Here is a 12,966-nt window from a genome sequence, read left to right as displayed (position 1 = left end):
TACTTCCCCAGGAGGACCCACTGATCAAATTCACCTGAATACCAAGACTCCAGAACACCTTACAAAACATACCTTAAAGGACACAACAACAAAGAAGAACAAACTGATTTATTTATAATAGCACAAAATCCCTGGGGGTTTCATTTGATGTAGTGGATTTTATAATGGAATACTGTCCCAATTCTCTTAATTATTTTAATTTTATTTAATTTTGTCATTTTGTATAAATTGCTATAGGTTTTGTATGAAAAGCTATCAATTTCCATTCAGCCATATCACGGTTCCCATCCACCTCACTGCAACACATCCCACAGGAGACAGGAGCTTCAATCAGAACAGAAGCCTCGTTAGCAAGGACTGCCTGTTCTGTCAGCCCCAAACTTTTAGAGGATTAACTCACTCAAAAAGGTCTTTCCGTGAAAAGTATGAAAAGGCCATCAACTAGTTAATGATACACTAAATTTCGAATCCAGGTTGCCACAACAATTAGGGTGGGGTGGGTTATCATGGGTGATATAATAGACTTAACGTACTTTATAGATTTTTTCCGTGATAAAGGAGCGGTCTCTGAGGCTTTCAAGGAAAGGAAATGGCTTTGTTATTGCGTTTGCTATCTCCACCTTATTTTGCTTGAAGAGATGCAAAAGAGTCTCATGGGAAATCTCCTTGTTCTTAACTATTGAAAACATCCTAAGGAAAAAAAATACAATGACGGAATGAACATCAAGATGGCAAGATGCCCTTCCCACCCAACAAAACCAAACAAACCAAAGCCAAAACAAAACACAAACAAACAAAAACTAATGATGTATTTTATGGTGACTAACATAACACAATAAAAAATAAAATAAAATAAAAATAAACAAAGTTCTATAAAATGGGGGGTGGGGAGAAGCAAGCAAACAGAAAGGTCTAGGCCCAGACACTTCCCTTGTGAATTATTTAAAACATACATTTAAGGAAAGCTATTACCTATCTTACACAGATTCTGTCAGGGAGTAAAGAAAACAGGAACATGGTCCAACTTGCTAGTGTAAGACAGCATAACTTGATACAAAAAAACTTGACAGGGACACTACAAAAATAAAAGCACAGGTCACTATCTCTTATAGACACAGAAGGAAAAATATGTTCCTACAGACCGTTAGCAAATCAATTCCAGTAATAGATAAAAAAGGATAATATACATCATGACTAGCCAGGGTTTAGTGTGAAAATGCAAGAATTCTTTAACATTTAAAATTTAAGGAATGTGTACCATCACATTGACAAATTGAAGGAGAAAACCATATAGTAATTTCAATAGACCCAGAAAAAGTACTTGATAAAATTCAACATCTTTTCATTTTTTTTAAACGCTCAGAAAACTAAAGAAAAAAGTAATTTTCTTAATCTAATAAAGGGTACACACACACACATACACACACAAAACACCAAAAAGCTGAAAACCAACATTTAACATCATACTGAAAGGTAAAATATTAAGTACTTTCCCACTCAGTTTGAGAATAAGAGAAAATGTGCACTATCACCATTTCTATTTAACATTAACTGGAAATTTTAGCCAATGCAATAAGGTAAGAAAACCAATTTTTTAAAAGTAAACCTAATAGGGAAGAAATAGAACCACTATTATTTATAATTGATTGTGTGCTTAGAAAATCTAAAAGAAATTATGGACAAATTTTGGAATTCATTCATAATTGAACAAGGTAATTGGACTGAAGATCAATATGCAAAAATAAATTCTATTTCTAGATACTTGCAGCAAATAATTTGGAGCACAAATAGAAAACAGTCTCATTTCTAAAAGCATCAAAAACCAACAATAATAAAGACAAAGCCAACAAAAGATGTGCAAGAACACTACACTGAAAAATCACAAAACACTCCCTGAGAGAATTTAAAGAAAGCCAAAATAAATGCAAAGGTATACCACGTTTATGGATTTGAAGACTAAATAGTGTTAAAATGTAAATTCTCCCCAGTTCACCTACAGATCCAATGTAACTTCAGTAAAACGTAAGTAGAGATGGATAGTAAGCCTCCTGGTTCCAGTGCTCTGAACACTGCCACCCATCAATGCAGGCAACACCAATGCAAGAAAAGAAATGTCTCAAGGAAGACTGCTCTTGGGAGGGGGGGGGCTCTTTTGGGATGCTTCTCTGTATGAACATGTCCTAGAACCTGGGGAGGTCTCAGAATGATCAATCTCAAGGACTATATCAATCAAAAACCCTCCTTTCATAGTGATAACCCAGCAACTTGGCTCTGTAGCTGAACTTCAAAGGGATGAGATGGAATTGAAATTGATGCTATCTCCCATTGCTGAGCTCCCCATGATGGCCATGCATAGCTTGGCCTTCACCCACAACCAGACAGACCTGAGGGATGTCTTTAGAAGTTTTATGGATGCTCTCCAACCCCAGGGAGAACATGAGGTTCTGGAGCTTCTGAACCTCAGGGACAGGGTATCCCCAACCACAGTGAGAGTTGGTGCTACCCCTGGAGCTAGCACTGGTGCTGTGGCTTGGCTGGGGGTTCCACCTCCTGCAGTAACTGTGTAGCAGGTCAGCTAGGGCCAAGGGAGGGGGACAGGACAGGGCTAGCTCCTCCCCCAGTCACCACCCTAGAGGAGGCCTATTAGTTTCATTGCCTTTTTAACTGTTTTCTGATCCTCTTCTCATATTTGAACTCTGAGTGTCACTACTGAGGGACACCAGTGAGGGGTCATACTAGTTATTTCTTGTTTTTTGGTAAGAGAATGAACTCTTGATACCTCTGGGGCTGTTACTGGTTAGCTGCTCCAACAAAACCTGACTGGGCCTGCTCTGCTCCTGACCTGAGCCCACTCTGTGGTGGCCTGTTCCAGAGAAGGAGCCTTCCTCTCATGCACCGGTTATAGGGAGGGCAACAAGTGGAATGCTGGTCATAACCTCCCTGTCTGTGATGTTCACATCAAGGAGAAAATCTGCTGGCACGGATTTCCAAGGAGGAGAGAGAGCTCAATAAAATGTTGGTTTCAAGTAAGATTTTTGTGGAGATTGACCAACTGATTTTAAAATATAAATGGAAATGCCAAAGGGCAAGCTTAGTCATGATAATCTTGAAAAAGATTAACAATTTCAACTTGCTATAAAATTACAGTAATTAAGACAAAGCAATATAGGCACAAAGATTTTTTCCATTTACACTCTACCATCACTCAACAATTTAAAGTGTACTTTTTAAATGACTTTTTCTTTTAAAAATTTATTTATTTATTTATTTGAGAGAGAGAGAATGAGCTCCAGCAGGGTGAGGGGCAGAGGGGAGACACAGACCCCACTGAGCAGGAAGCCCAGTGTGGGGCTCAATCCCAGGACCCCAGGATCATGACCTGAGCTGAAGGCAGACATTTAAATGACTAAGGCACCCAGGAGCCCTAAAGTGTTTTTAAAATACTTAAAATATATAAGTAGAAGTTAAATGTAAGTGGGAATGAAAATTTTAAAAGGGGGAACATTACATAAAACCAGGATCTGAGAGTTGTCGTGGGACTGTGGCTCTGATATGGTGGTCTATAGACCCCACATTGAGAAACATCACACTTCTTTGGTCTTCAGGCTAGTTGAGCCAGAAATGGGTGAACAGTCAGTTATTAACTGTCTCCACATCTATTTAACCTTTATCTCCTTTGGAACTCCAGCCAGATACAAAGAGTAAAGGTGAAGCTTTGCTGAAGCCCCATCTTCCCTCCTCCGTGGATGGAACCACATGCCCCCAGGGGAAGAAGGTGGACTATGGTGTTGAACTGCAGAACACTGACTGTTGCTTCAGTCCCAGAGATGCGGCGGATTTATTAGCAGACAGATAAAAAAGAATGAGGGTTCATAAGCTATGGGAGAGGTATATGATTCTTGGTTGAGGTAGATGAACTCTCAGTAGAATTCACACAAACCTACATGCTGAGAGGATTGACAGATCTATGTTGGGAGTACTCAGCTCAAAGAAAGAAGACATTCAGATCTGCTCCCCAAAACTCCTCTTCCGCAGACCACCTGTCCACACCAGTGGTAGTAATCCATTCCTCTACTTTTCCAGTCACGGGTTCACGGATGGTCAGGACGAAGTCAGCATGGACCAGTCAGTTGCTAGAAGTTTGCCTAGTGGTACTGTATAAAACCAGCCAGTCTTTTGCTCCACGTGGCTCTGAACAAGGCAGGATGTCACCCAGCTACTGCTGGCAGCCATCTTACAACCACAGGAGGAACCAACAACTGGGGGTTGGAGCTGGTGCTGAGGCATCAGACCAGAAAGATGAAAAGTACCCAAATGACTGATGGCATCCCTGGCCCACTGAATTGATCAAATGTGAAACCCATATCCTACTGCTAGATTCACCACTACAAGTATCTTCTCATTTCTAAGTCAATTTAATTCAAGGTATTTGTTAACTTGTAACAGAACGTAACCTCACCTTTAAAAAGAAAAAATGCTTATGAAATAAAAAGAAATCTTTTTAATAAAAAGGTTTTGGCCTGGTGGTCAGGAAGTGAAGTGCTCTGCTCTCAGAAACGGCATCAGACCCACATAGAGAAGACAAGCCCAGAACCTCAAAGCAGCTAGAGCTTTGAAAGATCCAGGTGAAACTTGAAGGAAGTGTGTAAAAGAGGCCTTTTCATGACATGTGACATTTCTGCTCCCACAGGGACAGCTCTGATTTTCCAAAGCTTGGACCACTCAGAAGCAGAGGAAGATTTGGGACAGCAAGTATCTTGATCCTTACTAGACCACAGAGGTAACCACCTTTGTCAGCTTCACCAAAAGCATCCCTATTGAGGGATGAGTCTGAGCTGAGACAGAGGTTTTATTACCCAGAGCACGAGGCTCCCTGGGCCTGCAGAATTCAAGGCAGGGAGAGGCAGTAGGGGCAGAGGCCACTGGAGCTGCAGAAAGTCTGGGCTTCCTCTTGTGGACGAGAATTGGAAGCAAAGAGCAAAAAGGAGCCTAAAAAATGTGGAAGTGGGGAACATTCACTCCCAGTTCCCAGTGTCTCCTCCCAGGAGAGGGACATTGGTCAGCACAACATTCCTGGTCCCTCACTGCTCTCTCTTCCATCCCATGAGAGGTAAGCTCTTAGATGTTTCTGGATAAGACGCATGGACTATGAGGTGTGGTCTCTTCCTGCCTGTCTCTCTGGAGCCATCCTGGGGACACAGAGGAGGCCTCTAGGCCTCTAGGTGTGGGTGCTGTGACAGCAGGCCCTGCCTGGCTGCGGTGAGGTCCCTAATCATGGGGCCCAGTATGAGGAAACTCATTGCCGTGACACATCTCCCAATCTAGTTTTGATTCATAATAAAGTTGATGTTATGATCTCCAGCTACCTGGATCCTTCTCTCCCTCTCTCTGTTAAGTGGCTTTGAAATATAACATGTAAAGGGCCTTATTATGGGATCCCCATAAGTCCCCCACAATAGCCTCATTAACAAATGAAACTGCCTCCCTAGACAGGTCCAACACTGACCCACCATCATGTGCCAGAACACAGAGTTCGGAGGGCAAATAGAAATCCAGAGGTTTTAAATATCTGGTGTGGATTCTGCATGGAAAAGCGGAATCCCAAGGAGCCTTGGGAACAGGGGATACTATCACTGAAATTTTACAAAATTGGCAAGAAGACAAATGTCACTTTCTGAAAAAAAGAAACCATTCAGATACGCAGATTTCCCCCCAGAATGTGGGTAACATAGCGCCACAATCAACCTTCAAGAGGAAATTATGCCCAGTTAAAATTAAGTTCTGTAATGGGCTCTCAACACTGACAGGTGACTTTTCTTCCTTCAATAGTTTGATTTCTCTCTTCCCCACATCCCAGATTAGAAGAAGTCTTTGCTAGAGTCTGTGAAGACAGGGGTCCTGGGATCAGGGAATTGTCACAAGTAATACATTGCTAGCTTGGCTACAAATTAGTTTATGGTTTTTGGGTTTTGTGTGTACGTGTGTGTGGGTTGGAACCAGGTTTATGATAATAATAATAATAACAATAAAAAGAAAGAAAGAGAGGGAGGGATGGGGGGAGGAGGGTGTGAAGGAAGGAAGGAAGGAAGGAAGGAACAAACGAACGAAGAAAGAAAGAGAAAGCCACTTCACATATGTCCAGGGACAGATGCAGAAAAGACCTGAAAAGACCCTAAGCTTTCTCTTCAGGCTGATCCACAGCCCAGAGTTGTATGCCAATAATTAAAAATATATATACTAAGGAAGTAATTCCATCTACATATCATCCAAAAGAAGTAAATACTTCAAAATAAATCTAACTGAGGAAGTGAAAGGCTCCCATGGTATGCTGGAAACTACCAAACATTGCTGAAAGAAATTAATGAAGTCCTAAATAAATGGAAAGAAATCCCATGTTCATGGATTGGAAGACTTCTTTTTTAAGATTTTATTATTTTTTTTGACTGACAGAGAGAGGGAGCACAAGAAGGGGGTGTGGTAGGCAGTGGAAGGAAGAAAACGACTCCCCACTGAATTGGAAGCCCAATGTGGGGCTCCATCCCAGGACCCTGGGATCATGACCTGAGCTGAAGGTGGACACTTAACCCACTGACACACCCAGGCACCCATGGATTGGAAGACTTAACATTTTGTGATGTCAATGCTACCCCCCAAAGTCTATTGGTTCATCAAAATCTCTATAAAAATTCTGAAAGCCTTTTCACAAAAATGGAGAAACTGATTCTCAAAATTATATGGAATTGCAATGGATCCTGAATAGCTAAAACAGTCTTGAAAAAGAATTAAGTCAGGGGTGCCTGGGTGGCTCAGTGGGTTAAAGCCTCTGCCTTCAGCTCAGGTCATGATCCCAGGGTCCTGGGATCGAGCCCCTCCTCGGGCTCCCTGCTCAGCAGGGAGCCTGCTTCCTCCTCTCTCTCTGTCTGCTTCTCTGCCTACTTGTGATCTCTGTCAGATGAATAAATAAAATCTTTTTAAAAAAAAAAAGAAAAAGAATTAAGTCAGAAGACTCACACTCTCCAACTTTGAAATGCAGTACAAAGCTACAGTAATTGAAACAGTATGGCACTGGCATAAGAACGGACATATGGATCAGGAAAATAAAATACCAGAAATAAACCCTTATACATATGGTCAGTCAGTTGATTTTCAACAAGGGCACCATGATCATTCAATGAGGAAAGGATAGTCTTTTCAGCAACAGATGTTGGGAAAATTGGATATCCATATGTGATACAATGGATACAAAAATTAACTCTAAATAGATCAAAGACCCAAAACTAAAAGGCAAAACTACAAAACTCTTAGAGGAAAACTTTGGGGAAAGTCTTCATAACACTGGATTTGGCAATTATTTCATGGAGATGACACCAAAAGCATAGACAACAAGAGAAAATAGATAAATTAGACTTCATCAAAATTAAGACCTTTTGTGCATCAAAATATATGCTTAAGAAAGTGAAAAGGAAAGCCCACAGCTAACATCATACTCAACAGTAAAAAGCTAAAAGGTTTTCCTCCAAGATCAGGAACAAGACAAGGATGCTCACTCTCACCACTTTCAACATAGTACAGGAAGTCCTAGCCATAGCAATCAGACAAGAAAAGGGAATAAAAGGCATTCAAATTGGTACAGAGGCAGTAAAACTGTCTCACTATTTCAAGATGACATGACACTATATATGGAAAACCCCTAGAGCCTCTATCAAAAACTATTAGAACTAATAAATTTAGTAAAGTTGTAGGATACAAAATTACTCTACAGAAATCTGTTGTGTTTCTATTCAGTATAACACACACAAGGAGAAAATAACAAGATGACTCCATTTAAAATTACATCAAAAAGAATAAAATAACTAGGAATAAATTTAACCAAGGAGGTGAAAGATCTATACTCTGAAAACTCTAAAACATTGATGAAAGAAATTGAAGATGTTATAAATAAATGGAAATATATGTTAGGCTTATGGATTGGAAGAAAGAGTATTATTAAAATGTACATTCTACCCAAAGTAATCTACAGATACTGTAATCCCTATCAAAACGCCAACAAAATCTTTCACCTAACTAGAACAAATAATCCTAAAATTTGCATGCAAATTTTATGCAAAATTCGTATGCAAAAGACCTCAAAGAGCAAAAGCAATCTTGACAAAGAAGAAGAAAACTAGAGATACCACACTCCCAGATTTTAAACTATCCTACAAAGCTATAGTAATCAAAACAGTATGATATGGGCACAAGAAGAGACACATGGATCAATGGAACAGAATAGAGATCCCAGAAATAAAGCCACACACGGAAGGCCAGTTAATCTATGGTAAAGGAGGTAAGAATATACAATGGGGAAAAGAAAATCTCTTTTGAGATCAAAAATCTCAATCATTGAATCTCAATCATTGAAAATAAATGGTGTTGAAAAAAAACAGACAGATACATGTAAAAGAATAAAAGTGGGACTACTTTCCTACATCATATACAAAAATAAAATAAAAATGGATTAAAAATCTAAATGTAAGACCTAAAACCATAAAACTGCCAAAAGAGAACATAGGCAATAAACTCCTGGACATTAGTCTTAGCAATTATTATTTTTGGATCTGTCTCCTCAGACAGAGGCAACAAAAGCAAAAATAAACAGTCAGGACTACATCAAACTAAAAAGCTTTAGCTCAGTGAGAGAAACCATCAACAAAATGAAAAGACAACTTACTGAATGGAGGAAGTTATTTGCAAATGATATATCCAATAAGAGGTTTATATACAAAATATGTAAAGAGCTCATACAACTCAAAACCAAAACCAAAACCAAACACAAAAGCAAAAGCAAAAATTAAAAAATTTTTTAAAATCCAATTTAAAAATGGGCAAAGCACCCGAATAGACATTTTTCCAAAGAAGACATATAGACTGTCAATAGACACATGAAAAGATGCTCATCAGGGAACTGCAAATCAAAACCACAATGAGATATCACCTCACACCTGTTAGAATGGTCAATATCAAAAAGATAAGAAATAAGTGTTGGAGAGGATGTGGAGAAAAAGATAATCTCATGCACTGTTGGTGGGAGTGAAAACTGGTGCAGCCACTCTGGAAAACAATATAGAGAGTTCTCAATTAAAAATAGAAATACAATAGGATCCAGCAATTCCACTTCTAAGGTATTTACCTGAAGAAAACAAAAACACTAGTTCAAGATGATATATGCACCCTTTAAAGTTCATTGAAGCATTATTTACAGCAGCCACAATATACAAGCAACCTAAGTGTCCATCAGTAGATGAATAGATAAAAAAGATGTAATGTACACACACATAATGAAATTTATACAATGGAATATTACTCAGCCATAAAAAGAAAGAAATCTTGCTTTTTCAGCAACATAAATAGACCTAAAGGGTATTACATTGAATAAAATAAGTCAGACAGAGAAAGATGAGTCCCACATGATTTCACTTATATGTGGAACCTAAAAAAAAAAAAAAAAGCTGTTTTTCACAGTGGCTGGAACACTTTACAAAAACAAGGGAACAAGCAAACAAAACAGAAACAGATTCATAAATACAGAAAACAAGTTGGTGATCGCCAGAGAGGAAGTGGGTGGGGAAGGCGATGAGCAAAATAAGAGAAGAGGATTAAGAAGTAAAAACTTCCAGTTATAAAATAACTAAGTTGTGAGGATGAAAAGTACAGCATAGAGAATGTAGACAATAATATTATAATAACTTTGTAAAGTGACAGGTGGGAACTACACTTACTATGGTGAGCACTTCATAATCTATAAAAACGTCAAATCACTATGTTGTACACCTGAAACTAAGATAGCATTGTATGTCAACTGTAATTAAAAAATAAATACTTTCTAGATAATAAAAAAGAAAATGAAAAGACAAGCATAGAATGGGAAAAAACATCTGCAAATCATTCTCTGATAAGGAGTCCATATTTAGAATACATAAAGAACTTCGGAAGCTTAACAACAACAGCAACAACAAAAAACTGCAAATAACTCAAGGCAACATGAACAAACAAGTAAATATTTCTCCAAAGACGATATACAAATGATCAACAAGGCCTTGAAAAGATGCTCAACATCATTAATCATTATGAAAATGTAAATCAAAACCACATTGAGATACCACTTCATACCTACAAGGATGGCTGTAATAAACATTTTTAAAAGAAACAAAACCCACACACAGACAATAACAAGTATTGGTGAGGATGTGGAGAGACGGAAACTCGGCAGCACTGCTGATGGAAATGGAAGGTGATCCAGACCCTCCTCCACCTTCCACCACCTGCTGCCCTAGCCAGCTCACCTCTCCCTAACTCCCTGACCCCAAGACCTCCCAAATTAGGGACCTGATACCAATGGGTCCTTCAGGAACCTGCTTCAGGCTTCTGGGGCGATGGTTCTCATCAGGAGATACAGAGCAGAATGAAAGCAAAGAAACTACTGTGGAGGCGTTATTCTAAATTCGGCGGGTGAATTTTAAATTTTAAATTTGCATTCCAGCTCCCCTCTTCTTTCCGCACCCTTTTTCCTCTCTCAGATTCTATAGACAGTCTACACTGCCCTCTCGTGGCATAGTCTTGCTATTGCAAGTACCCTTGGCCACTATCTTGCACTTTTTTCCTCTGAACTCATCCTGTTGTCCACCCTGGAAAAACAGAACTCTCTTCTCAACCCTCTAACCAAATAGCTCAATATCAATGGTTAGAAGTGCCATTGCGTCCTTCCAGATAAGAGTTGAATAACGTAAGGAATTGGTGCATGAGACGGTTTTCCTGACCTAGACAGGGAAGTCTTTGTTCAAATTGTAAGAGAAGCCCTGTGTCTTTGACTCTTTCCCACACCCTTTCTGAGCTGTCCGTTTTCCTAGGTTCTTGAAATCTTCATTGGGTTTAGGGCTCCCCAAGGACAAGATATCCCCGGCCTCTGGATATCCCCCTTAGGCTGAAATGTTCTCAAGTTGAGCCCCCTTCCAAGGACTCGTGTAGTGGGTGAAAGGGTATCTGAAGTCTCAGAGCAGTGAGATGGCTTCTGGAAGCTGCTCTGGACAGCCTCCATCATAGCACAGAGCCTGTTGGCTTCCACTGGCTTGTCCTACAGATTCTCCACTCTGAGTGCTTCCCGAAAGTAGAATCTCACCAGTCACATGAACAGAGAAAAAAAAGGGCTGAGTATATCAAGGTAAACATAATTGTTTGAGGTAGACGCCATCAGCAGGCCTTCATCCCTGTAGCATCCCAAGTATTTTCTAACAAGGGTTAATGCACAGCTTCTGACCATTGCTCATGGAGAAGGGGCTCCACACCACAGGTGACATAACAAGGGCTCTCTTTGCCAGCGGGAGCTCTCTCTGTGAAATATGCAGTAGAAAGAAGAACCAAACACTTCGTATGTTCGTGAGGGGCCCCCTATAGAGAAGAGGGTGGGTCTTCTCCGACTGATAACCGCAACCAAAATGGCGTCACAGCGCCAGACCCAGAAAAGCTGCCAGGGACAAGCAAGTGCCTGGAGCTGGTGTAACAATGTCTGGAGCTGACCTGTTTCTCCTGTCCTATGAAGGGAAAGCAGCCTCTATAAACCAAAGAACTTCATGTCCCAAATCCTGAGAGTTAAAATCCTGAGTAACTAAGAAATGTTTTATCTGCTTCTCCCCAACATAAATATTAAAGACATTTTTAAAATTTTAAGTGTTTTACTGCACAAATACAGTCACTTCTTTCAAATGTTTATCGGTACTCTTTCCATATGGCCTTCTGAAAGAGTGTTAACTTGAACCACAGTGTTCCATCAACCTGTCCCCTGCTAAGTGCCCCTGGGTCTTGCCTTCCTCACGTGTGTGGCATGAAGCTTTTCCCAGACAGTTAACTTCAGAGCAATCCATGGGGGTTGTGGAGGGGTGGGGGGAACAAATAGGTTGCATTCATGTTAGTATTTAAAAAAAAAAAAAACACAACTTCATACAAATATAAAATGAACACGTACCAATGGTTTTATTCAATTCATTAATTAATGAGGGACCCAGAAGATATTAAAACTGGTTCAAAGGAGACTGGGAAGAAGTGAGATTCATGTCCGTCAAGTCAAAGGAATGCTGAAATGAATTTGTTAATATGTACAAAACTGGTTACTATGCCACTGGACAAGACATTATCTGAGATCATCTTTTCTACCAGACACGAAGCAGTTGTACCTCTCCCAGACAAAATTCATTTTGCATTTTTCTGGCCAAGACTCATTTTCAAAACTTTCTGATAAAAATCATGTATGTTATTACAAGTCCTCTGCTCCTTAACCTCTATCTCTTGCAGTTATAAAATACCTGGGGCAATAAAAGTTCAACCAAAGTTGCACTGGCAGCACTACAGTAAAAGAATAAACCGCGATCTCTTCATTTTTCTTGACAATGTGTGAACTAGGATGTGTACATTTGACGTGGTAAGGAACTGGGGCATGACGGCCCCGGCCTCTGGCCATGAGCATTTCCTTCCTCTATGTTAATATAAATGCCAAATTTGTTTGTACATCCTGAGCCCATGGTGGTTTTCCCCTAGATATTGCCTTTGTGTCAAGTAAGTTTATGCCAGTTGTGGGGCCCCGAAGGTCCCACTGAGTCAGGCTGGCACCCCAGAGGGCTCAGTGTGGGATAGCACCAGAGCATCTGCAGCTGGCCTTTCTAGAGATGCATGAGGGGTGGCCTGGAGCAAACTTGTCTATCAAGGACCAGATAGTACATACTTTGAGCTTGACAAACTTAGAAGCTCTCTGCAGCAAATACGCAGTCACTGTAGTACAAAAGCAGTTGTAGACAGCACATAGCAAATCACATGGCTGTGTCTGGGCGCCTGGGTGACTCCATCATTGGTGTGTCCAACTCTAGATTTGGGCTCAGGATATGATCTCAAAGTCCTGGGAGCGAGTAAGGCATTCAGCTCTGTGCTCAGTGGGGAATC

At 40.2% G+C, this 12,966-nt stretch overlaps 1 protein-coding gene across 8 annotated transcripts in view; it reads right to left on the bottom strand.

The window, feature by feature from the left end:
- The window catches only part of LOC309844274 (nuclear body protein SP140-like protein), a 73,882-nt gene that overhangs the window by 7,049 nt on the left and 53,867 nt on the right, over positions 1-12,966 (bottom strand). For 5 of the 8 annotated variants that reach the window (XM_082690855.1, XM_082690859.1, XM_082690856.1 and 2 more), the window contains one exon: positions 534-690. In XM_082690855.1, coding sequence (XP_082546981.1) covers positions 534-689 — 156 coding nt within the window. In that variant the 5' untranslated portion in view covers position 690. Of the gene's footprint in view, positions 1-533; positions 691-10,365; positions 10,484-12,966 lie in introns of those variants that run through there. The other 3 variants (XM_082690853.1, XM_082690858.1, XM_082690860.1) reach the window with 3 other exon arrangements.

The sequence above is a fragment of the Mustela nivalis genome (genome assembly GCF_964662115.1).
Source record: "Mustela nivalis genome assembly, chromosome: 11".
In the NCBI taxonomy this organism is placed as follows: Eukaryota; Metazoa; Chordata; class Mammalia; order Carnivora; family Mustelidae; genus Mustela; species Mustela nivalis.
This window is presented reverse-complemented; position numbering and strand designations above follow the sequence as displayed.